General features: G+C 36.4%; 1 protein-coding gene across 2 annotated transcripts in view; it reads left to right on the top strand.

Moving 5' to 3' along the window:
* TTC27 (tetratricopeptide repeat domain 27) overlaps positions 1–26,119 on the top strand; it is a 134,706-nt gene that overhangs the window by 65,434 nt on the left and 43,153 nt on the right. For both annotated transcript variants that reach the window (XM_074579863.1, XM_074579865.1), the window contains exon 11: positions 11,464–11,577. In XM_074579863.1, coding sequence (XP_074435964.1) covers positions 11,464–11,577 — 114 coding nt within the window. The remainder of the gene's footprint in view (positions 1–11,463; positions 11,578–26,119) is intronic.

The following is a 26,119-nucleotide window of genomic DNA, read 5'->3' as shown; positions in this document are numbered from 1 at the left end:
TCTTAAGTTGGATGTTTGGTATTCTTTGTGTGTGTGAGGAAGCGCACATGGAAGCAGGAGAGAAAAAGAAAGACGCAGCCTTTTACAGAGCAACATATTTATAGCTGTTAGTAAAAGCAGCAGATGCAGACATTTTGTATGTTTCTTTTCCTTCAAAAATAAAATAAAATCAGCTGCAGAGGAGAGCTGGCCTAGGGATGACTGCAGGTTTCAAATGGGACGGTCATGGAGAATAGAAAGGGTAGTTGGATGTTCTCATAATAGTAATAATTACAAGAACCAAGACCAGAGGTAAGGCAGCCTCATTTTATTTGAATGTTACCTGTGTTGCCTTTGCTAGAGAAAACAAGATGAATGAACAAGCTGTGAAGTCTGAGGGTGTTTTCTTTTGGGAAGTCATTCTTTTTCCCCATCAGGACTTCTAGCCATATTGTCAGCTGAGGATGCTGAGTCTGAGTATTGATTGAACAGAGGAAAAGGATGCTGGTGAATATGGAGTAATGTTACTCTATTGCTGAGAAGCAGCTGTGTTGGGTGGGTTTTTTTTCAACAAAGAATGCTTTCTTTAAGGGTAGGTAGACGAGATAGCTGAAGAAAGATGCTGAAGTGTCTTGATATTTCTGATGAGGATAATAACACAGTTCCTTTGAGCAGAAACAGATTATAGTCTTTGCAATGTTTTGGCAGAGTTGAACTTTTGAAAGTAGCAGATGCATTTATTTTGCAAAAAATTCACTCATGATTCTGTTTTCAATACTTCTTTCCAATATCTTCAGCGAAAACAGACAATGTAGTCCTTTTAATGCAAATTATTCTTGACTTTCTTTGGCTGTCTTTTATAGAGCCATCTACAGAAATATGATTAATTGTCATACTTTAGGGGAAATTAAGAAGAGTTGTACACAATGGGGTGTTTTGTTCTTTTTAAAGAGACAGTTCACTTTAGTAATGGGACTACTAATTCATATTCCCTTACATCTGTTGCTAGCTTACCAGCTAGTATAATACTGAAACTTATTAAATCTATGCAAACATGTGTTTCTCAACTTCATCCTTGCCCTGAATTAAAAACTATAGCAAGATGCGAGGTACACCTTAATTTTTTTTTCACTTCGAAATCTGTGGTCTATAGAGAAAGTCTGGTTTAGAGCGTATCTTTTCCACCACCCAGATGAAACAGTCATTCCAGAGGTGTCTGCAGCCTCATGGCAAACTCAAGGGAACCAAATGAGATTTGAGACTGGAAGACACAATAAAATTATTGAGAACCTGTCTTAAGCACCTCAGTTGGGCATCTAACCAATGTGCATAAGCAAGGGACCTAGTTTCCTTCATAAAGTCAATGGAGAGTAAGAGGCTTTCTCAGGGAGCCCCTAAGGCTGATGCTTGTTCAAAATGGTCGTTTTAGGGAACCTTCCTGTCATCGCTGCCTGTGTAAAAAGACCCAGGGGGACTAACTTCCAAGCTTTCCTGACTGATTTTTTTTATTCCTTGAAGTCCTGCGTACTACAGAAATGGCACAAAAGCCAGCACGATTTCCAACTGACCTAGCATAAATAATTACCCAAGGTGTTCTTTGGGTAATTCTTTGCAAGGTAGATATCAGAAGGAGTAAGAGTTACTGCTTAAAACCAGTGCCATGGAGGGGAAATATATTTAGAGTAAGAAGCGGGATAGAGTATGAGGATTCTTTTGTGTGGATGTTATCAGGAGCTACCCCTTTGCTACAGAACGCTATTTGAGTGGGGTAAAAAAAACCTGCGGAAAAATAAAGTGAAAGTGAAATGACACTAGCCTTATTGTATACACTAGTAGACTATTTTGTAAGTCTTGTGAGAAGAAAATTTATTCCAGTCTTTCCTTCTAACTTTTGCATTGATGAAGCCAGCTACTGAGTAACTCTTATATTGTATTTAATGTGCCTTCGGATGTGATAAATTCCAGAGAGAATCAGTCACTTGCAAACTGAGATTAAATGGGATACTTAAGAACTTTAAACTGCATTTAGGTAAGTGCAATGTAATTGTGCTATATTGAGTCTGGCATTCATTTCTAAATCAGTGTAGTATCGTCTAAATAATTAACTGTTTAACTAAGAGGTATTTAACATCTATGCATACATTTTTCTTTATGAAGTAATGACAGACATAAAGGGGAACTTGTAAAAACTCTTCATAGCTGCAGATGGGGAAAAAAGGGACTGTCCATTGTGTGTGTGTGTACACATATTTAATTTTAAAACTCTCAGAATTAATATTTTATTTCAAATGCATTCATTTATCCAAGACAGTGAAATTATATATGTGAAAGAATCTCATTCAAACACATTGAAGTATATAAAAATGCAAAAAAAAAATTAGTGTCGTCTTGTTTTAGCAGTCAAATACAACAAAAGGTACTCTGTATTTACAATGATGTAATGTTACAACTTGAGTGCCGAGGCTACCAGACAAGACTAGACAAAACGAATTCTAAAAATACCATTCTAATTAGACTAGTCCCTTGATGCAGATCACTGATGGTGTTTTGGCCTTGCTCTTGACTTTTTAACACTGAGAGATATTTCTAATGGCTGCGGCTAAGAGCTCTAAGTCCAGCTCTGCTCATGATCAGCTAACACCTGTTGCGGTGAAAAGCTATTTTAGTTGTACAGTCCCAGGATTAGTTTTATAGACCAAAATAAACCCTTGTCATACAGTTGAGTGAATAACTTTAGACTTTGGAAAAAATATGCCGAATGTGTGGTCTAAACCTACTGAAATATACATGGATTATTAAAGCAGTACTGGAAAATGGAACTGTGCACATGCTGATGTCTCAGCCAGTGCAGGAAAGTAAACTGTCTCCTCTGTCACATTAATACTTTCAAGATTTCTGCCTGACTCTGTGGTTTACATAACTGACAGTAAGACACAATTTGGTTAAAAAGAACATAAATCACTTAAATCATGATAATTTGAAGAGACCTTAAAAAAAAAACACAAGTGATCATATGATTGACTCTGTAACACGCTATCTTGATGTAACAACTCATTAAAAATCAGTGGAAGACCTAATAAAGGAAAATACAGAACTTCTGCTAACGCACATCATACAGGCTTAAGCATTGCATGCTTTTTTGTTTTCTTGTTTCAGTGCAAAGGTCTTGGCTTAATACTCTAAAGGTGCCATGTAGAATTTATATTAGATACTGTTAGGCAAGAAAATATTTAAGACCTAACCAAGTAATAACACATTTCCCCATGCAACACTGAGAAAGAAACACTAACACTAATAATGCCTGAAATATATTTCATTTTAAGTGTATAACACAAGTTGTGGTGTTTGTAAAGAAAATGTAAATTATCCTTGCCTTGATAGTTTTGCCCTAAGACTGTTTGATCAATTAGTAGCCCGTAACTCCAAAGACTTTGCATATTGTTGTGGTTTTTTAAAAAACTAAATTATAGTTGTCAAAGCCATATTAAAAAAGATGTAGTGAGTTTCTAGCTAAAATTCCCGTCTGTTTAATAAAAAAAAAAAAAACCACAAATGAAATTTTGAAACCAGTTGCTTTTGTGTTGATGCATATACGCTTTTAATTTGCAGGATAAGTTGGTAATATTTTGATTTTCCAATCCAAATTACCCTTAAGTGTAGGATAGATTTCAGTGTTTAGTGAAAGTGTGAAATTAAACAGATGCGTGAAGCCATGTACAGCACAGGTTTTGATAGTTGTTAAAACATATCAACAGGACCTTTGATGTTTGTTTGATACCTGAGCAATTCGTTTGACCTTGAGGAGGAGAGATGTACGTGGAGTAGAATACATGCGAATGCGAGTATTCCCTCTGTTTGCATCTTTTATAAAAAAAAAAAAAGGCAAAAAAAAAAAAAAGCAAGAGCAATCTACTAAGTCTGTTGGCTACTCCATGCTAGGAACTAGATATACGGGATACATTACACATTGTCTTTTCTTCTCTGCCTTTCTACCTGCTAACCACTAAATATATCCACTGTCAGAAGATTTATGGAAGCCTTGTATTCTCAAGGTATGAAAAATACTCTTTTCTTTGTTTGTGTCCATTATCTTGTTCATGTTGCTCTCCAAGGACATAATTATGCCAAATAGGATTAGAATTTGCCAAGTTGTAACAAGAATCATCTGGAGTGAAATCCTAATGTAATTTTTTTCTTGCTGGGCCTTAGAAAATATGAAGGCGTTCATAGCTAATAAAATGTGACTGGAGAATATACAGCCTTACGTCTTCTAATTGCTTGTGCCTAAAGCAATTCTAATGCTTCTAGAGATTAACAGTCTATTTATCTGAAGGTTTGCTGTCTTGAACAGACGCCCAAAATTTGTTTTTTCAGATTAGTAAGTCTTATCCAACTATTGACACGTGCAATCAAATATCAAATATTTGTTGTTGATAATACTTAGGAAGGTGAGGAATTTATAGGTGCTCAAATTACCACCCTGATTATTGGTGTAAATTCCAAAATTATTATTTGGGAATGTTGTCTGCAGTGCCACTGATTATAGATGACAGAAGTTGCAACGAGAAGATGGTTTGAAATCATTTGCTTCAGCATCCTGTTTGTTTGTTCCCAGGTTAATCAATGTCGTTTGTTCAGAACTATCGAGTAGTCATGACGTTTTATATAAATCAAGGATCATACTGCAGAATCCATTAGTATAACTTCTCATGTACATGCAGTGAAGTCAGTAGGCTTGAATTTGGCTTATTGTGTTTTGTTGACACCTTTTCCAATTCAGTGTGCAAGAGGAAATTTTATTTTTTATGTCAGGTAATGTTTGAATTTTGAACCTAAAGTCAAGTCATCATGCATTAAGGTTATACTCTCAGAGAACTAGAAAGTCTTCTATTTTTTATATATATATATATGTATATATAAAAAAAATATATAACGTATATAGGATTGGGAGTTGTTTCCATGTGAACTTCAGATTATTCGATTTCAATAAACTGATGGTTTATGAAGAGAGCAGAGGAGCTCCCCTGTTAGCATGAAAAAAACATAACCTCTCCAAAATGATAGTGTTTAGTCTTTTCCAGGGGTTAATTAGGTGGGCATTTACGGATACACATTTTAGTTTAAGGGTTCAATTTTAATGCAATTATTTAATAATACATATAGAGATTTACATACAGTCACTATGTATCATAATATATAACAATACGAATCGTATGCAATGATAGAGAGGTTTTGTGTATAATACCATGACGGGAGATAAAAAGAGGAAATATCTTGGTGTAGAATTGAACTGAGGATCAAAGACAAAAAACTGTTTATTTCCATCATTAGTCAGTGTTCTCTAATTCTAAGTGCATTTTAAAGTTTATTGGCAATTTAATCACTGAGAATACAAAGCATGTGTCCCGTGATAATTACGAAATACAAACTTGTAATTTAAATATAGATAAAAGGAGATAGCAGTTCCTTTAGGTTGTTGCTAAGCAACTTTTTTGCATTAAAATATTTATATTCACCAGGAGAACAGCATTAAAAACAATCTTTTGACGTGTATATTTCAATCAGCTTAAACATCAAATACTACTTCTTGTCCAGTTAAATATGTAGCATGCCTTTTGCCCATTTAGAAAACAGTAATGTATTTTAGTTGCACATTTATTATATTTTAAGATTTTGTGTGTGTGCATAGCTGTTGTGGTTTCCTCTTAATTTCTGGTCACTGAAGGATTAGTAAACTGTTGAGTGTTGTGATGAGAATAAAAATGCTACCAGAACGAACTTAAGGTCTGTGAAACCTCACTGTCATGTGTTTAACGGTGATGGTAGATAATCAGGTCTTCTTTGGAATCTTATTTATTTTTAAATCTCTGGGATGGCCATGTACAGCAGAATTGGTATATATGCTGGATTTGAACAGAGGAGCTACTTGCTCTGTTTCAGTTAATAGGAAATTTTCACATGTCCGCACACCAAGGAGAAAACCAAAAAGTGTTCATATTGACTGGCTTGGTTTGGTGCCAAGCCATGGTTCTACTGCTTAACTGTAGCTAGAAATCTAGCATTTTTCTTATCCTCTTTATCTATGCTTTTCAGCACAACATAAAAAAAAAAATGCACTGGTATTGGAGACCACTTAGTCATGAATGTACTTTATTTTACCTCATAGAGTTCTGACAGAATTACTGTTTAGAGTTACAAATCCCATTTCAACCAGGATCTGCCAATATTACTGGAAATCATCCGCATTCAAGCTCAATTAACATAGAAGTTGATATTCTAAGGACATTTCTCAAAACTTGTATTCTTTTGCTTTTCTCTGGACCTTACCTTGCCTTAATCTTTCTTAGGTAATTAGAAATAGTTTTGTAAAGTTCCCCTAACTTCTTCCCAGGGCAAAGTTTCCTGTGCATACTGTTTTTCAGAATTGCAGGGATTGTCATTTGAACATGACATTTTTTAAAAAAAACGTGTGTTATTTACGCAGAAATTTAAGCATCAGATGATTTGGACGAGACTGTGGAAAACAAAATCAAATTCTCCCTAATCTTATACTGACTTTCTTCTCTTGTTTTTTAGGATTGAATTCTGTAGAACTTTTTATGTCAAAGAATCCTCTGCTGTATGCTTAAAAAAAAAATTAAGCACTTTTAAGGTAGCTTTCAGTGACAGACTCCTTCACCAGAGATTAACAGACATGTCTGCAAAACAACTGCAAGAAGCAAGAATTTTGCCTGTTCATGCCTCCAACTAGGTTTTTTAATGTGCTCACCTGGCTGCTGTGCACAATATAGGATGGGATGTTGAAAAGAAGCCACAGTATTTTCTCATTTTACAGAGAAGCATAGAATAAATTCTAGGCTTGTCATTTTGCCTTTGGTTATATTGAAGAAATAAGGTTTTCATGTTAATTTTCTGAATGAATTCATGAAAATCACCATATAATTATATACTTGGTCATATGAAGCAAGACTAATGAAAAATAGACATAAATTAATCCATGTAAGTAATTGGGATATCTTAATTATGTGTGGCTTTTTTGGAAAACCAAACAACAAAGCTGCTGCAGTATGTTAACTGAAATGGGTAATGAAAAGAAACTAGAAAGGGATTTATTATTTTTTTTCATTTTTTCGAAGTCCCTCACAGTGTTTTCTGTTTTTTTGTTTGTAACTTAAAATATGTTAGCAAATACCTGAGTGAATCTAAACTAAAGGTCATTTCTTTGGAGGGGAGGACAGAGGAACAGAGCAGTCCTCAGGGTATGTCATTTCACCACATCCTGGCAATTTGGCCAATAAGCAGAATATTTTTGGTTCGGTGATGGACTGATGTGCAAACTCTTGGGAATTCAACAGCTGGTTGCGATTAAAAGTGTTCAGAGTTTGAAAGTCCTCTTTCAAGTGATAGCTCCATTATAGCAATCATAGTAGTTTGTTAGGCTGCTGATAGTTCATCAGTGAGCAAAGTACAAGAATAAAAGAATTAAAAAAATAAAAATAAAAATTAAAGCATAGATTTACAATAAGGGAAAATCATAAAGTGTTCAAATTATTTAGAACTGCAGTTAACGGGGATCACCTTTACCTGTTCCAGGTTGTCTAACATGTCTAATAAGCCCACATAAGGTCTTCCTGACTTTGATGTCAGAAAAAATTCCTATAGGAACTGCTACTTTTTTAAATAGTAGACGGAGTATTGCAGAAGAGTTGCTGTGAACAGCCTATACCTGTTATAAGTCATGGCTGACTGATACAGTCTTATTCATCTGCCCTTCAAAAGACTTTGGTTTGATTTGGGTTGTAAGTTGGAGATCTTATAGTATTGCGTAATGCTCCTCTGTGTATCCCAGCATTCCCAGGGTTATTTGGTTAAGTCTTCTGCTTTATCTTGAGTATATTACATTCTTGAATTTGAGCTGCAGGCTGCTTTCGCTGTGTGTAGTTTCCTTAAAACCAAACATTGTAACTTCATAAATAATATACAGATAGGTTCGTATGTATGTATGCATATGAAATACCAATGGCAAAAGCTTCCTTGAAGATTCTTGCTAGCTTGTTCTGAATTTTGTATAGGTGTTGCAAATTGTGCAACCATTCTTTCTCTGTTTCTCTAACAGAAAGTCATTAGAGTGATCAGGGAGTGCATCACGCCTAGGTTAAGTTCTGAATAATGATGAGGCTGAATCATTCATTAATGGTACCTGAGAATTAGCCTGGGTTTGATCTGGGTGTCATTAGCAATGTGCACCTATCTCACGATTCAGGTTATTACTTGCCATTTTGTTCTTGCATAATAATGGGGGTATTATAAAGGTATTGTACAATAACGGACTACTTTGTTATTAAGACTTTGAGGATCACGTTGTTTCATTACAATGTCAGATAAGGATGATAAATTAAATGAAATATTCTGTTTTGTGTAATGTCTTGGTAATCTCCTTTTTACAGTTTGATATGATGGGAGAGGATGATATAAAAGGTTCTTGTTTGTAGGAAAAAATGTGGCAAAGAATTGGAGAAATGAGTTTTCCCATGTGAAAACATTGCATTCAGTGCAGAAAATGTTGCATAACCTTATTCTCTTTCCTTTTTTCTCACCCCACCTAATTTTCATGGTTTTCTTTTTCTTTATTTTATTGTTCTTTCCCTAAAGTAAGAACAAAGATGACTTTTGAAGAGTCTCAGTAGTGTTTTTGTTTTAGAATTATTTTGTTAATTTCATTAGCTGCTTTTGGTATAGTACGATAAACTTTCAGATATGTTGACAAAACTTGCATAATCTTGATTTAGGGGTTTTTTTTTTGCCAGATGTTTTATTTTAACCTATAGTCTCATTAATAGAGTCTAGATTTATCTTCAGGTGAAAATATAAAGCTTTGAGACTTCCAAGAAAATATTTATTCTGAATTTATGGAGATTTTGGGTAGAAGATTAAAGCGTGCTTAATAGTTATGGGTACATGTTCTGAAATTATTCTTTACTGCCCTTGAGTATAAACATTTGTGCCCTTTATACATGTATTATTTTGTATCTGTGGTGCTTTAAACATTACAATTAGGCAATGAAAAGGTGAGCATTTGAGTTCTGGCACACGACTGAGCTTGGTACAAGTATAAAATTGCAAGTGTTTCTTAACTGAAAAATAGGCCTGCTTCTCGTTGTCCTATGCAGTTGCAGTGGGTTTTTTGTATCAATAGAACTCTTAGAGAATTCATATTTTTCTTCTATAATTGTATAGCAGGTATACCTTACATTTATTTTATGAATGCCTTTAATAAGCAGGACTTTTATTCCTGATAAGACTGTCATTGCTCCTGCAGAGGAGCGAAACGTCATTCTCTCTGCCTCCCTTCCACCCTGTTTCTCTTCGCTTCTCCTCCCTCCCCATATGATTTTATTCACACCTCATACAGCGTGATTGCTTAAATCACTGCCTTGACAGTGTCGTAGGAGGTATGTGTAGAGGCTTTCGTCAGCTGCTGGTTCTCTTGCAGAGCTGCATGGCATGGACACAGAGGCTTCATGCTGTGTCCTGCTTGTGGCAACTGCTAAGGTGAACCAGAGTGAGGGGACAAGTCTCTGCTGCTGGACAAGGGCTGTATAGTTGGACCTGAAAATGTATTGAGGAGCATTATTAGTCAAGCCCTTTAGATTTCGTTATTTTTTTGACAGATGTTGTGTTCATTTGAAAAATTTGAATATTAGCATCTACCACCATGTAGCAGAGAAAAAATTGCCTTTAAGTAAAAAATAAAATAATATGACAGAATACCAATAGTGGAGAAAATGGGGGAAAGGGTAATCTTTCTCACAAAAGAAGTTTTTACACTGAAGTAAATATTGTTCAAGTGTTTGCCCTAACAATCCGTTAAGGGGTTTTTTAGCAGCCAGCTGGAATGGCCACGGAAGAATAAATTCAGAAATCGTGATCCTCTGTTAGGAATGTCTTGCTTGCATCCTGAAGTGGACTGTTTGTCTGAAGACCAAACAAAAATAGGTAGTAGACTGAACTTCCCATGGTGAGACACAAGAGAGATGAGCTCTCAGAACTAGGATTTGGACCAGTTAACAGATTTACTGCTTGTAATTAATTTGTAAAAGGGGCACTTGAAAGTATACAGAATGTGATTGCATTCCCTTAATACTTCCAGGTCCTCAGCACGTGGAGGGAAAGTATAGAAGTCTTTGGGTACTTCTTAATGTAATACTGAGTAGAAGTCATGAAAGAATCAGTGCAGAGATTGTTGGTCACAAGACAGAGGATCAGCTGATGTTGAAGTGTTTGGTGGCTGTACATGCATTCATACTGCTTTCACTTATGCTTTCATTTGCTGTCGCCTGTCTTCCCATTTTAGTTTTGCTTGGAGAGAATTTGATTTAGCTTGTTTCTTTCTGCTTCCTTGCCTGTGAAACCACTGGGGAAAAGACAAACAGATAGATTACAATATGACAGAAATTTGTCAGGCGTTTCACACAAACCACCATTGAAGTATACTTTTTAATGCTTTGGGAGGTCTTTGAGAGGAAAGAATAAAACCACTGGGGCTTTTTCTCCAGTCTACAAATATCTATAGACAAATTTATTTTCTCAGAGAAGCTGGATCATATTTTCATGTCAATAAAATTAGCAAGGAAGTTTTCCTGCTGTCTCCCTTTTCAAATTCAATATGTAAGAGAAAAATGGTATACTGTGTCTGAAACCATGCTGGAAAGAATCCAGGTGGTCTGTAAATTATTAAGGGATATCAAAGTTGTGTTGGCTACAAATCTATTAGGCTTTCCTAAAAATCAGTGGTTAGAGACTGGCACCAAGTTCCTGGCATCAGAGCAGGACATTCCAAGTGATAACCTACCATGTCTTTAGGGAAGTTTTTACCTAGATTATTCCGTATTCCCTGTACATCTTACTACACATCAAAAATCTGTCCTGTTATTCTCTAATTCTAAAATCTATTGGCAAATTCTAAATTAATTAATATTCTTCAGATTCTTAGCAACTTCAGCCTATTTGATTTGGAGGTGCTGTTAATGCAGGCATCGCAGGACCTCGCATATGAGGAGGGGCCAAGGGAGAACTGGGTTTGTTCAGCCTTTAGGAGCAGAATCCCTGCTGCTGTCTACAACTATCCAGTATGCAGATGTGGAAAAGGCTGAGCCAGACTACTCAGCATCAAATTCTTTATTTTCCTTTCATTCTGAGTAGCCATTTTAATTGGTGCAGTTTGGTGTGTGCACCATATGGGTAAATAAACGCACAGTGCTGCAGTATCTGAGAAGGAGAAAATAGTTTGATGGCCACCTTTTATATTGAAAATAGATTAAGGTAACCTATACAGCCTTCCATTCATCAAATAAGAACTACAACCACGTATTTGACTTTCAGAATAGGAAACAGCATTCATGCTTGAGAAAGCTGTTAAAAACTTTACCGTCTTCAGTGTCTTTTAAAATGAAATAATGAAAAAAATGTTATTTTTCTCTGCAGTGCTTGCTCTCTCAGCCAAAGTTCTGGGCCATTCAGACGTCAGCCTTACTCCTTCGGACCAAGCTTGAGAAAGGAAGTACTCGCAGAATGGAACGGGCAATGAAGCAAACTCAGGTAAGACTTCTGAACTGCCTTGTTATAAACAGGGCTTCTTTATATATCAGATGGAAACAGGCAGGAGTTAGGAGCTTCTGCAGTTCCTCTCTGTGAACGGTACAGTGAGATAATTATCTAATTATGTCTCTAAATTAAATGCATAAACCACAAATCCTTTTATGTCTGCCAGTCTTGAGATAAACTCTTATATGTACAAGTAATAAATAGTCATTTTCTTTCTAAAATGTGACAAGTTTTGGAAAATTGAAATTAAAATCTGTTTTCTTACCTCTAGTTTCTGACTTCTGATCTGAGGAGTTTTTTATGTAGAAGTTTATGAATGTAAAGCTGCTATTGCTATCATATTTTTAAATAGTTTTTACTCGAGTAAATCGTCTGTAGAAAACACTGAAACTTCTAACTAGTCATTGGTATTGTAAGAACAAGAAAACATATTTGTGAATAAAGCAGCACTTTCAATTTACTGTTTGGATGTGATATTTAGTGATTAGTATGTTTATTGCAATTTTGAAGCAGTGATTAAATAATCTTGCTCCAAAAAAAGAGATCAGTTTTCAAATACAAAAAAGGAATTCTAAAAGTCTGAAATATGTCAGCTAATAGCATTTATTTAAAAAGTAAATTTTTCAGAGGAAATTTCTGTAGGCTATATAGAGATATTTTTTTCCTTCTTTTAACAGTTTGGTCAGCCATTTGTCAGCTTTATGCTGTTAAGTCTTGTTGTCACACATGAACAGCAGGCATTTCTATACATCCATCGGGCAACAGTCCTGCTGACTAAAACATCCAGGAATGTATAAAACTTACAGTTGTGGTACTGTGTAATTAAATCCTGAAAAGCTGATGTTTCATTTAAAATAATTATTGATGCATGGATCTTTGAAGGAGTGCGGCTTGGATGCGCTGCTGCATTTTTCTTCTGCTGAGGGGGACATAGAGCTGCTATAGTGGAATTTCCTGGGGTCAGTAAGAGAGTGTCAAGGAAGGCAGGAATTCAAGTCTGGGAGATGTAGCATCTGACAGCATTTGGGAAGCAATCTCAGGATCCTTCATGCCCTAAGCCATAAAACAGTTGGAGTGTCTCCAACATTTTTGTCTAGTTTGATTAAACCTGAGTGCTGGAAATCATTATACTCTACAGTTTGACAGTCTTATGACAAAAGTCTTCATGAAGGGGTTATCGTTGCAAGTACCTTTATCTGACTTCATCGGGTGCTACGATTGCAGTAATGCGAAGGATTTGATTAGCATGCAGTGTGACATCTTTGGGGGTGACCTCACAGTAGACACAGAATCTGTGGTTTTAAATATTATCTTTAATCTTCTTGTATTTATGTTTTCTTTCATTAAGTTTTCTAGACATTTGAATATAATGACATACTTATGTTGATTTGATACAGTATCAAGCTTAGTTTCCAAAAATAGTTAAAAGTTGCTTAAGCATTGATGTGTCCTAAATTAATCAAATAACTTGAATAACTTTCCATTTAAGGTTTTCATTCCTGAGTTCTGTCAGATCAGAATTTTTTAGTATCATGGTTTCTAACAGTTCTAAGAAGGAATCAGAAAACATAGGATAACGATGTTATTTTCATACATAGCACAAGGTTTTTGATATATCGTCTTCATGGAGATGCCAAAGCGAGTCATGCAGCTATTTATCAGTAGAATATGGATTGCAAAACCATAGAATTTTCATACAAATTGTTTTTGTGGAGTTTTTTTGTTTGTTTGGTTTTGTTTGTTTGTTTTACAATTTCATGTTTACTAGTTCAGATTGCGGTAGAAAGATTAGATATTGCAGATTAAAGGAGGAGGTGGGTGTAAATATGATTAGATTCCCCCCATTGTTTGCGTTATCAAATTTTTAAAGTAATTATAAAAATTCTTGTAAGACGGCTGGAATAAGAAGTGGTAAACTAAATCCTCTAAATTACTTACTTCAGGGTTGTCTGAAGAGTGCATGAGCACTGACTTACTGATGCTGGGACTCTACTGTCCTCTTCTACTGTAACTCCTTCCTGTCCCCATTTCCACTCTTGCCTGCTTCTACACTGCATCTGCAAATCCTTCTAACCAGCTGATAAACATCTTTTTAGATGAATATCACTGCGCAGGCATATGCTGCTTTTCAGCCCTAAAGCAAGCCAGGCTGCATTGTTGGTTTGTCAAAGAAATCATAGAATCATAAAATCATTTAGGTTGGAAAAGACCCTTGGGATCATTGAGTCCAACCATCAACTCCACTCTACAAAGTTCTCCCTTACACCATATCCCCCAACACCACATCTAAACGAATCTTAAACACATTCCTCCACATGGTGGTGACTCCACCACCTCCCTGGGCAGCCTATTCCAGTGTCTAACCACTTTTTCTGTGAAGAATTTTTTCCTAAATCATTTTTCAGCTGCATTTTTTTGTGGGCCTGGCTATGTTTGTTTAACTTATTTTAATTATTTGAAAATAGTTGCAGCCATTTTTGAAATGAGGGTATATTAGTTGGTCTTAGCTGCCATACTGCAGTTATTAATTATATCCCTACTTTATGTTAAGCGGTTTTTATGAAATGATTTTGTGATTATTTTTTTTCTAATTGGAAAGCTTCGAAAGGAATTGGAATGATCATTTTCAAAACCTTTTTCTGATTACTTTAAAAATCTGAACTATAGATAATTTAATCGTCGGAAGAGGTTTTAAAATGATCATTCTGGGTACAGAGTAGTTCAGGTACTACTCTGAATGTACTTAAGCTAGTAGCTAACTGGAAGCAAGGAGGAGAAATTTTTTTCTTAACTTTTTCTGGATGCTGCTGGTTGTCTCTGTCCAGCTTTTGCCTAAATGAGGTTTGGATCCACAAAAATAAGGTTAAAGATTTCTAAAGCCAGTACTTTTTTCAACCATTTTTCTAAGAAAAGGAAACAGTATTTGAGAGGTAAAACAGTTATTTTACATTCCACTGGAATATTTAATCATGACCAGTATAACATATATTGAAGTCTGGATCAAGGTACTGCCAACCAAAATGTGCCTCTGGATAAAGTATGATTTTTTTAAGGTTGGGTGTTTGGGTTTTTTCCATATGGATGTAGGTGAGGGAGGGTGAGAAGTGCTAGGGTGGAAAGAGGGAGAAGGAGAAAACAGGAAGAAAAAGGGATAGTTTCTGATAAATAGCTCTCCACATAACCAGAAACCTGCCATTTCTACATCAGTTTTGGGATCTTCAACTACCTTCTATTGTAAGAAAGTAATTCAGAAAGTATTAATAGTGGAAAATGGGTTGGAATAAGCTGTTAAACCACAAATGACTGCTAAAAGTCCAGCCAGAGCTCAAGTAATGGGGGGGAGAGAAAAAAGGAATTTTGAGTGGTCTAGGAGCTCTGAAAAAAGGAGAAAAGGGAAGGGTGATTTAAAAAAAAACAACAACAAAACAAAACAATTTAAAGCACGTAAAGGATAGCATCCCACTGGAGTTTCTTGATAAGTGAAATAAGTGTGCTCTTCCGTTTCAGTGGATTTTTAAATATTTTCAAGAATGAAGGCAAATGAATTAAAATGCCATGCTTTGTACAAAGGATGGTGGGGTAGAAGTGAGAGCACCGTTACTGCTGGATTACGGGGCCAGCGAAAGCGGCAAAGCTGCCGTGTGCCTGGTACACCAGTAGCCGGCTCAGGCTTATCCTACAGTGACTTGTTACAGCTACTTCCTGTGGCTTGATCTGGGTGGTTACAGGGGCAGCCCCTACGCTCGCAGCTTTTATCAGCTTGTTCTGTGCCCCTTTTCTGATTGTATTTTCTGCTGCTCACTGCACCTGGTGATAGCATGCCTGCGAGCTAATCGTTTGGTTTTCCTAACACGCAGTACAACACTATGCGGTATTTCATACGGTTCTCTCTCGCTTGCTTTTCTTGGCAGCAAAGGAATTTGCCTGTTAAGGGGAGAGAAATGTGTCTTGAAAGGGTGTTTTTAATAAGACTTCAGGAGAGCTGGGAGCAGACTAGCAATATTATAGGCTAATCATTATGCCTAAGATTGAAAGGTCACATGAGATCTTGTTTTATATCCTTAGTCATACACAGATGTATGTGGTTGCGAATTCTGTGTCAAGTGCCCTGTAATTTTCACTTAAATAATACTTCAGAGTGTCATTTTCTCCAGCAAAGTAATGTTTTTCTGTGTGTATGAAAAAGGGAAAAAATGATTTTTAATTTTTTTTGTTTCAATTCTTCTTACTATGGAAACATGCTAGTTGGTATTAAGTTCTTTCAAATCTGGAACAAGTTTATGTACACCTGTGGAAAGACAAGGCTGGTATAGATCTAACAGAACTGGCATCTCGAGCTCTCTGAGCCGAATGCAACTTTGCTATTTCGTTATTTTCATATCAATGGTCTTTAAATGGTTATGCAAGAAAGTTATGTCATTTATCATAGAGACATATCCTTTTTATTTTCAAAACTAAACTCTCACCTCCTTGCCAACTTGCTCCCTGTGCTTTGCTTTATTTGGCAGTTGTTCTACATTACACAAATTCAGCAGTTCAGAGAAGAGTTCAAAGAGGAGAGGGGAGCACTCTTCCTCTCTCTAGGCTGATCCAGAGAGGTTTGAGGCTAACAGATTTTTCCCGCCTCTCTTGTTTCTCGAGTCATACATCTTCCTGATCAAGCCTCTCAAGTCCACGGTTGAAGCAATGTAGAGAGACTTTTAGTTTGACCAAGGGAATGACAGCATCTGTCTGTTCAGCTAAACTGTTAGATCACTAGGAGTTCCTATTCCTATTCTTTAACTGCCTCTCGTTTTCTAGGAGTACATTAAATAGGGTTTTAATAGTTGTTTTCCACTTGTAAGTGGAAGACACAACTCTTCTGTCCTGTAGAGATCCTGCATTGATATCCCAGTCGTTCTTAACTATTATGAATTGTATTTATCATTAGAACACATGTTCCAAAAAGTGTTTAAAAAGGGGAGAAAAGACAGGTGTTTTATAAAACCTTTCCTTAATGAAGTCTACGCAAGATCAGAAGGTCTCCAGAACCCTAGAAATAAACCTTATTACTTCACAAAGCAATCACAAGAGTGTGACCCCTTGGTGATAGTTATGATTTCAGTCTCAAGACAGACATTTCCAGAAGGTATTTCATTTTGCTTAAGCAGATGATAGATTTGACAGAAGATGTTACATGACACAAGTGATTCTGGGGATACACTGAACTCATTAGCACACTTCAAAATAATTAACGTGGTGGTGCTTGGTGACCTCTGTTTTTCTTCCACTATGCAATTATGGTTTTCGTTGGGGAAAAAAAAAATCATCAGAGATGCAGTCTGCCAAAAGTTATTCAGGAATAACTGAAGTGTTTTTGTACCACTGGCAAGAAAGAGAATATTGAATAGTATAATTTTCCAGGTAATGATTTCTGCCTAGAAGTTTTCTACTGCACTGTTGTATTTGCCAGTTTGGATCAGCACTATTAACTGGTGTGGGGAAAAGAATGAAACCATTCTTTCTGTGCTAAAGTTTCTTCATATTTTCTCAGCTAGTACTTTGAAAGTACAAACTTTTTTTGCTCATTTGAGAATTATGTTCAGTACCTGAGCTGTTCCACTTCTAGTGTCAATGCACTTTCTAAAAGCAGCCAAAAATACTAGGCCTCCTATTTTTTCCAAATGTTTCCCATTGGATCTTAGCTCTGAAGGCATTTACCTTTCTCCTTTTAAAGTCTCTTCTCTCAGCGTCCTGACAATTCAAATGATGGTATTAGGAGTCATTATGTCAGATAGGAGAACCCTTAAACCATTTTAAACAGTAATATTACACTCTTTTACTAGACAAAGTGGTGACAGAGAGTTGCAAAGAAAAATATGAATATCAACAGATTCCAGGACACAACTTTCACATCTTTCTGCCTAAGCTTTGCACTGGAAGGCATAAGCATTATAAGTTCAACTTCAATGAACTAAACAATTAAAATAATTAAGTTCCACATGTAATCAGACCAGACACAAGGCATAGAGGATACACTATTCCCACCTATTGCTAAATTGAGTAGATGATAAGGGAACTAGAACATCTTTCTCATGAGGAAAGGCTGAGGGACTTGTGTCTTTTTAGTCTGGAAAAGGGAAGACTGAGGGGGGATCTTATCAATGCTTAGAAATACTTAAAGGGTGGGTGTCAGGAGGATAAGGCCAGTCTTTTTTCAGTGGTGCCCAGTGACAGGACAAGAGGTTATGGACACAAACTTGAGCATAGGAAGTTCCACCTAAAAATGAGGAGGAACCTCTTTACTTTGAGGGTGGCAGAGTACTGGAACAGGCTGCCCAGAGAGGTGGTGGAGTCTCCATCTCTGGAGACATTCAAAACCCACCTGGACGCGTTCCTGTGCAACCTACTCTAGGTGACCCTGCTCTGGCAGGGGGGTTGGACTAGATGATCTCCAGAGGTCCCTTCCAACCCCTATCATTCTGTGATTTTTTTGAGGCTTTACAGCTCTGCTAAATGTGACTAGATGAATTTTCACAGCTGTATGTCATAATTATCATTGGAAATTTGGAGATAGGTATCCTGAGGTGAGGTAACAAACCATGGTCTGAAATAGCCCAGGACTGGTAGACAGATTTTCTTGAGGCGCATTGTCCAATGCATATGTCAGGTACTACAAACCAAGACTCTCCCTTGTCTGTTAAGGCAATTGTCTGTACCTCCTATATTGTAATTAAACTCTAACTTAACAGGGATAGCTTTTCATCTTTTTATTTCTGTCTTCATCCTTGTCCTTACTTCCCCCTTTAGTGAAAAACAGAAAGCAAAGCTGATGCAAGAAGTCTTTGGATCTGTTTTTCAGTATTGACTGCAGTTGTGCCTTCCCCCAGAGCGAGCTGATTTGGAAACTGCAAAAGCAGCGTAACCACAACAGCTTGGAACTTAATGCAGGCTTACTGTTTTGAAGTGTATGCAGTTCGTCTTCAGGTTTTGCATCCTGTGCAAAGTGTTTTGTAACTGCTGTTCACCAACAGCAGTATCAAAGCTAGTTAACTAGCTACAAACAGGGGACTTGCATCTATGCAAGAGGCAGTTAACAGTCTTTGTCCTCCTCGGGTGAGTCTCCACACATATTATTGCATGAGGCATATATCTGCTGGTTTAGGGCAGATGTATGCAGCTATATTGAGCTATGACAGAAATGTCAAGTCATCTGATAGGAAAGGGGGAACCTTCAGTGCAGATCTCTTTGGGTGAGGGACTACGACTACCTCTTCTGTTCCGGACTCATGTGAAGACACAGATTAAAGCTAAGGGCAGCCGGATATATTTGGCATTTAAGACTGCAGAGTAAGAGAGAGACTATGATGCTGCCCTACAGAGAAATAAGCTGCAAGCATACCAAAAAGGGGGCAAGATGTATGTATGGAAATGGGGGTGTTCTTTTCCCAAATGCAAAATGATGTAGCCTGTATTTGGACTAATTTTAAATGTAGCATTGTTATGGTGAATTGGTGGATGCTATCAGTATTCTTGCTTCTGCAACAGAAAATGAATGGTCTGGTTTTAAATCCATCCTTTACAAGTAATCTTATAAATCTAGCTGCTTCTAGAGACTTCAGGGGAAGTTCTGCTTGCACCTTTTAATACATCATAAATGACAGGTAAAACAGCTTTTTCCTTGGAAACAAAAACATTCAAGAAGGTACACTTGCTTGATAAGGATAATGTAATAACTATAAAATTATATGTCGTATAAGTAACATTAAAATAAGTAAAAAAATAAATGTAAATTGATAAAGATAAAAAACCATACATAATACTTTTCAGATGATATTGCGTCCTCTGTAAGTGGATTTGTCCTGAGGCTTAAGTCATTAACAGGCTTTAACATAGAAACCCATGTCCTAAGCACTGGCACTCTGTAACTTTGGGCTTAATATTTGTACAGAACAGTAAGCTCATCACTTTGAAAGTCAGTAATGCTGTTGTGCTATTAGAGGCCTCATTTGTTTTACCATGCTTCTTTAGGTGGTAGTGTTTGACTACAGCAAAACATTCCAAATGGCAATTGCATAGGACATGCTCTATATTGCCTGGTATACTGCTTGGCTCTCAGTTTCAAATGAAAAGGAAATACTACGTCAGACATTAATGAATCCGGTTATCTTCTACTCGTGACCTTGACCTCTTTTGTGCTAATTTTGATATCAAAATGCTTTATATTTCATTTGGGATCGTTGGACTCATTTCCTCTTGTGTGCTTTCCTTCCCCACCCAGCTGCAAAAGCCCTATTATGAAGAAATTGAAGCTTTTTTTAGTAAAATGACACTGACAACTGAAGTGAATATTTGTTTCTTACTTGTCTAGTATTGTTTTCAAAGTGAAATACACATCTGCAGGGCCTGATAGAACGAACAAAAACGTTCACATTAAGAATCTACCACATGACTCACTTTAGAAAAACTACAGACGTGCCCAGTTCCAGCACCCTAATCAATAACTTCTGCCCCGGCATACTTCCCCTTACAACTGTCAACATCATCTTGCATCTTAAAAGTTCACCTAGAGTTACAAAAAAAACTAAGTCTTATTGGCAGTCCAGTACTTCAAGTTCTTTTGCATTAGATGCCTTACAAATTTTTGGCCATCCCTCTTTCCTGCCATCAAAGTGATTGTATAGGTGAACCCAGTACCTTAGATTCAAGAGGTAGTCTCTTCTTGAATAATTTTGGAATTTGAAGTCATTACGATGTGAATAAGTGTGGATGATGGTCATGCTTAAACATGTAGGGGATACTTAGGGAATAACTTTAAAGTGAAGAATTAATTTGTTTGCCTGAGGATAAGGTAGTAATGGAGTGAGGAAAAATGAATTACCAGAATATCACAAAGAAAAGGTCTAGGAAATGTTGTATAAACAGTAGCTTTCCAGTTTTCTGCCATGTAAAAAAAGAAGCAGCTTCAACAGGTACACCAGAGAATTAGACTGAAAAACCTCATAGATAAAGGGCCTACTGAAGGTAGGCAGTAATTTTTCTAAATGCTCACTTTCTGCAATAAGTTTGACGAGAAGTGAAAATCTATTTTTTATAGGACATGTAGAATAATTGTTTAAAATTGGTAATTTAGCTGAATTGTTTAATGCTGAACACTTAAAAATGTTAATATCGTTATACTTTCAATATCTCTGCTGATGATCCAGTCACTACCTGGAGAAAAACAAAATTTAAAAGTCCAAGTGATAACACAGTTATGACATAAGCTAGGGTTGAGAAAAACTGGTACATCCAATTAATGTTTAGATATTTTATTAAAAAAAATTACTAAACCTACTCTTATAATCAGTAATCTGAACTAGTGTACCAGCAGGACATGTTTTGATGCTGAGGTTTAAAAAACAATTGGATGCGTGATCTGGTGAAAATCATTGGCAAAGTACTTGGAATGAGAGTGTGTTGAAGTGGTGAACCAGCCTTCAGCAGCTGGCATGCAGGTGCAAAGGCACAGTTTTTTCATAGCTCGATACCTAGTTTATTCAGAGTTGAGAAACTCCTTGGGAGCTGATAAGACAAGAAGGTATGTTTTTCTTGTTTGCTCTATAAAATTAGGCCTGAAACACTGAGGTCTGCTAATGTTAATGTCTTGTAAAACAGTGTAATCAGAACCTATGCGTTTCTAAGATATCTTTAAGAAAGGACCGAATCATAAACACAAAACACATTTTGATACTTGTCTTTCTGGTTACAAGGCCTGTAATTTTATTAATTGATATAATAATGTACATTTGCTTTATTTGCTAATTGTAATGCATTTCCGTCTAGAAAAGTCTTAAAACAACAGCAAGTTAACTTTATTTAGGATGTGAGAAATGCCATTCATCGTTCTCAAACGCATTTAAAAACAACAGGAATTTTGTGCTAAAGATACAATTGTCTTAAAACATGTTCACATTGGATTCTCCTGGTTTAAAAAAAAAAGATATAAATAAGGCTTTGTACAGCTGAAGGACAGTCTGATTCTCATCACTGATGAAAATTAATCTTTTGAAGGAAAAGAATAGAAGTTGCAAGTGGGGAAAAAAACCCAAACAAACAAATAAAACCAGAAATTCCCCCCCAAAATTATTTGCTGACTGAAATAATATTGAAGGTTTTTATTCAAATAGCATAAACTTATATCAGTTCTCTCTAGCTCAAATATGCTTTATCTTCAGTGACACAATACTGTATGCATATTTTGGTTGATTAGGGCAGTAGTCTATTAAAAATATGGAAACTATTTACTCCATGAAATGGCTTTTTAAGAGCCAAATTAAGACAAACAGAATGAATTTTACATTCTTCTCAGATTTTAATAGTTTTCAAGAACACTAAAAATATATGCAGAGCAATTATAAAATGCCATGATTATGATAGTTCTGCAGTTATAATTCAGTAGTGGTGATCAGTTTATTACAGGTAAGAAATTAAATCAGTTAAATAAAACAAAGCAGTTCTCTCTATCCTCCCACAGTTTTCTCTGAGGAATATAGCCCCAGTCTTCCCCTGCAAAGCCTGCCAAATAAATGAGTTTTTTGACATGACAAGAAAGCACTAGGCGCGTAGGTTATTGTAGTTCAAGAAGTTCCAGTGCCACGGTGAGCTGTCCCTCAAAACACAGAGGATGAATTCAGTCTTGAAAGACTAATTTATAATCATGCGTGTAGTAGATAGGGCCTTCTTATTTACTGAAATGAAGCTAAGGCGTACAATTGCTGGGAAATAAGTAGAATAACAATGAGACAAATGTTATTGATAGAAGTGTTTGTGTCTGTGTGTTTTTTAAGATTTTGAAAGTGATCCAGCATTGTTCTGAAAAATTCTTCCATTAGAAGGTATTTTACTGCTGCTTTAACCATTGCAGGAAATGAGAGACTGGAGACTGGTTTTAGTTTTAAAAGTATTTAAAGTGAAAGAATATGGACATAGTGGTGCTTTAATACTTGCAAAAGGCGGAATAGGTAACAAGTCAAAGCCAACTTAGCAAATCCCAATAATTAGTGGTCCTTGCATTTGTCCTTATATACTCACTCAATAAAGAAAGAATAAACAGTCTGTCAGCAAGGCTTTTCTTTTCTCCTGATACGAAAACAAATATTTTACTTCCTTAGATCAGCATATGAGCTGAGATTTTAAGAGAAACCAATGCATTTATTGTTGAGGGAGATTTTCAGTGGGAAATCTGATAAAAGCTGAAAATAATTCCTTTCAAATTTTAAAGTAGGGGCAAGCAAGTGGTTGTATAGCCAAAGGGGACAGAGTCTGAGAACATTACATTGGAAGCATTTTACTTTTATTATGTAGGTCAACACCAGGGGTAATCAAGAATGCTTTGGCCAATTCGTTTCTTGAACACCAGTTACGAGTAAGATTTCAGCAGATCAGTTTCTGCAGCAAAAGTGATGAAGTATAAACCGCAGAGATTTGTAATCATTGACCTAGAGAGTATAGATTCGCAGAAGGTGAGATAAAGGGATTTGTAAAAAAGGTCATTAAAATGACCTTTAAATGACATTAAAGTGACAAATCTTTGTGAGATAAATTTAGAAATAGTGAAGGAACATAATGCTTGTGGAAAAGATAAAATAGAAAAGAATGGACTGTTGTGTAATTAATGAGGGAAAATGTTATTTTTCTTTTTTTAGATTAAATGATTGTATGATTTACAAAAACAAGAACTAATTCCATAAGAAGGAAAATGTTCATGCTTCAAAATTAGTTTGTGATGCTGTAGCAGAGAGGGAGAACTGCTTTTTCTGATAGATGTTTCTACTGAAATAATTTCGAATGTGCCAAGGGCCTAGCTCTCCCATAAGTTACAGGGAGAGTGGGCTATTAAAAAAATTATTTAATATGGTAACTGTACATGGTTTCTAAGTGTTCAGAAGTAGGAAATTTTGGGAATCTATTATGTGAAGAATCAGTTTATTGGAAACTGTTGTACTAGAGACAAACTTTGCAATAGTGTGGGCTGGATGTGGCATCTAACCAGAGAACTGTTTGTTGGCCTAACTCAACTCATTTGGTTCCTGTTCCAGTGATAGTTATAAATTGAGGAGTATATTTGGCTTCTGAACTTTCCAAACTGATTTAAGGACCATTGATTCAAATAATCATTTGGATTGGTGTATGGAGAGTTCAATGATGATATGATATTGGCTCTTCTCAGTATTTCCATTTGCTTTTGCAGTTACCCTGTTTCTTCACAGTATTGCTGTCTGTCTGAATATTGTAAATTATAGCACTGTGGTTTTGTGATAAGACCTGGGCGTTTTGACAGATGTGGAGATGTTTTTGTAAGCAATGCAACCTACCATGCCTGAACTAGGTTTTAAATGGCATAAATAATATTGTTTGTAGCTATTACGCACAGTGCTGTGCTCTACCTGCCCATTTTTCCAGATGCAGGTTTGTGCAAACATTGAAGTTGCCTAGAAATAGAAACATGCAGCAAATGATTCTACCACAGAACACTTTGTCTCCTGCTTTATTCCATTTTCCCCTGTGTAAAATGCATGCAAACAAAGGTCATTAATAATGTTGCAAGTTCAGACACTTAAAAGTTACAAAATGGCAAATTATAGTGCAATCTTAAACTATTTCAGAAGCTGTCAAGTTGCACCTTGCCAGGATAATTTCTCTGGCTGCAATTTGCCTTCCTCCCTCTGGCTCTCCATTAAAGGTGCACGCTGAGGATTGGATGGACGGCCAGAGGTCCAGCAAACTCCTGGGCTCATATTCCTCTCTCCCTGGAAAAAATGGTGGCAGGAAATAGGTGTTGGCAACTGCTGGTAGAGGAGTTCATTTGTCCTTCAGTCCTCTCCCTCTGGCCCAGGTTAGAGTATCTCAAGTAAAAAGGGGGCAGCTGAAAGCAAAGTGCATCTGTTCCTCTGGCAGCAGTGTGCTAGCTCCTCCTGAAGATCAGCCAGAAGATTGTCTCCAATGCAAGACTGGTACTATTAGAACTTGCAGCTGATTGTCCTTGATTTAAGTAATTGAAGGCTATTAATGTGCATGGGTGTATGTGTTACACTGACTGTCATTTTGCTTCTACAGTCCATGGTTTTGTTGGGCAAGGTTTTCAGTATTCTGAGTCCTTGTTTAGTTCTAGTTGCTCTTCTGTGAAGTAGCAGAAAATTTGTCGTTGTCTAGTCTCTGTCCCTCAACCTGTTTGGTGCAAATGACCAACACAGACCATAAAACTCTGTACAGCTGAATGAAAATTTTGTTTTGGTTTGGTTTCTTGGTTGCGTACCAGACAGGCTGTGCCCAATACTGCTACGTGATTGTGGAAAGAATTGTATTTTTGTGGATTCCTTCCTTTTTGATAAGGAAGAACTGCGTCTTCAGGGGAGCTTGGTGTGCTTCTATTTGAATATGCCATACAATCAGGCATGGAATATTTAATGCATTTAGAGTGTTTTCATTTTTACTGGAAATTGAACTGATTTCAAGCCAATTGTTGCTGAAGATGCTTATTTTCCTTGTGAGTAGATCAATCATTAACAGAGAATGATAGGGGGTTTGTTTGTTTTTCCCTGATGTATAGAGAGCTTTCCAGGAACATGTGAAGAACTGGATTGGATGTCTTTCAAGAAAATACATATATTGAAAACAGACTTCTTTATATGTGATTGCCTTTCTTTGGGATAGCTAAAGTTTAAACACTCTGCCTGTGTGTCATATTTCTAATGTACTTACCATCATATACTCTATGGTTGCTGGGTCAGGCTCAGCTACTGGAAGAATGTGTATATCCTGCCAAGTAATTTTTCAACAGAAACTACTGGGTATCAGTCAAGGTTTCGCTCTATAGGGAAGCTATTCTTAGGGAATTTTTTTTTTTTTTTTTTTTTTGGTAAGAAGGGAAAACAATGAGTGTCCCAAGATGTTATCTGAGACATCCTGATCAAATTCAGGACAAAAGAGACTGAACTTGTCTGTCTCTTCTCTTCATACTCCTGTCCCTTTCACCACATAACTAAAGATGTTCTTGAGATTTGTAACTGAATAAGAACAGTTGAAAAGCAGATTTCAGCAAAAGAGCACTTTGCTGGTGTAAAAAAAACCCAACAAGTTGGCTTTTTCTAATACTGCAAAAAGACCTGTTAGTAACTAGAGCCGCTGAGTATCTGTGATTTCAGGATACAGGTATCTAGATAAGACTGGACAATATTTTTTTCCCCTTTACAGGCATCTAAGGACATCTAAGTAACATGAAGGAATTACACTTGGTATGATTGCCAGTAAAAAACTGCACTGAGTCACATGAATACATTGCATTTGATTTTGTGTTGTGTTTTTTCCTCAAGATTTCTATTTGTGTAACAGTATCTAACTCAGGTGAGGAAGCTGAAAACGTTTACATGCTTGCAGTTAATAACAGGGTCTTAGAACTCTTCCTCTGAAATTCTTTGTTTTACTTTAAGTATTTGTTGTTTACATTCTTGAGATGTACATTTCTCTCATCTAATTCTTAACTTCTAACTATATTTTTCTTGCTATATATAAACTT

This window comes from Larus michahellis, chromosome 3, assembly GCF_964199755.1.
Source record: "Larus michahellis chromosome 3, bLarMic1.1, whole genome shotgun sequence".
In the NCBI taxonomy this organism is placed as follows: Eukaryota; Metazoa; Chordata; class Aves; order Charadriiformes; family Laridae; genus Larus; species Larus michahellis.
This window is presented reverse-complemented; position numbering and strand designations above follow the sequence as displayed.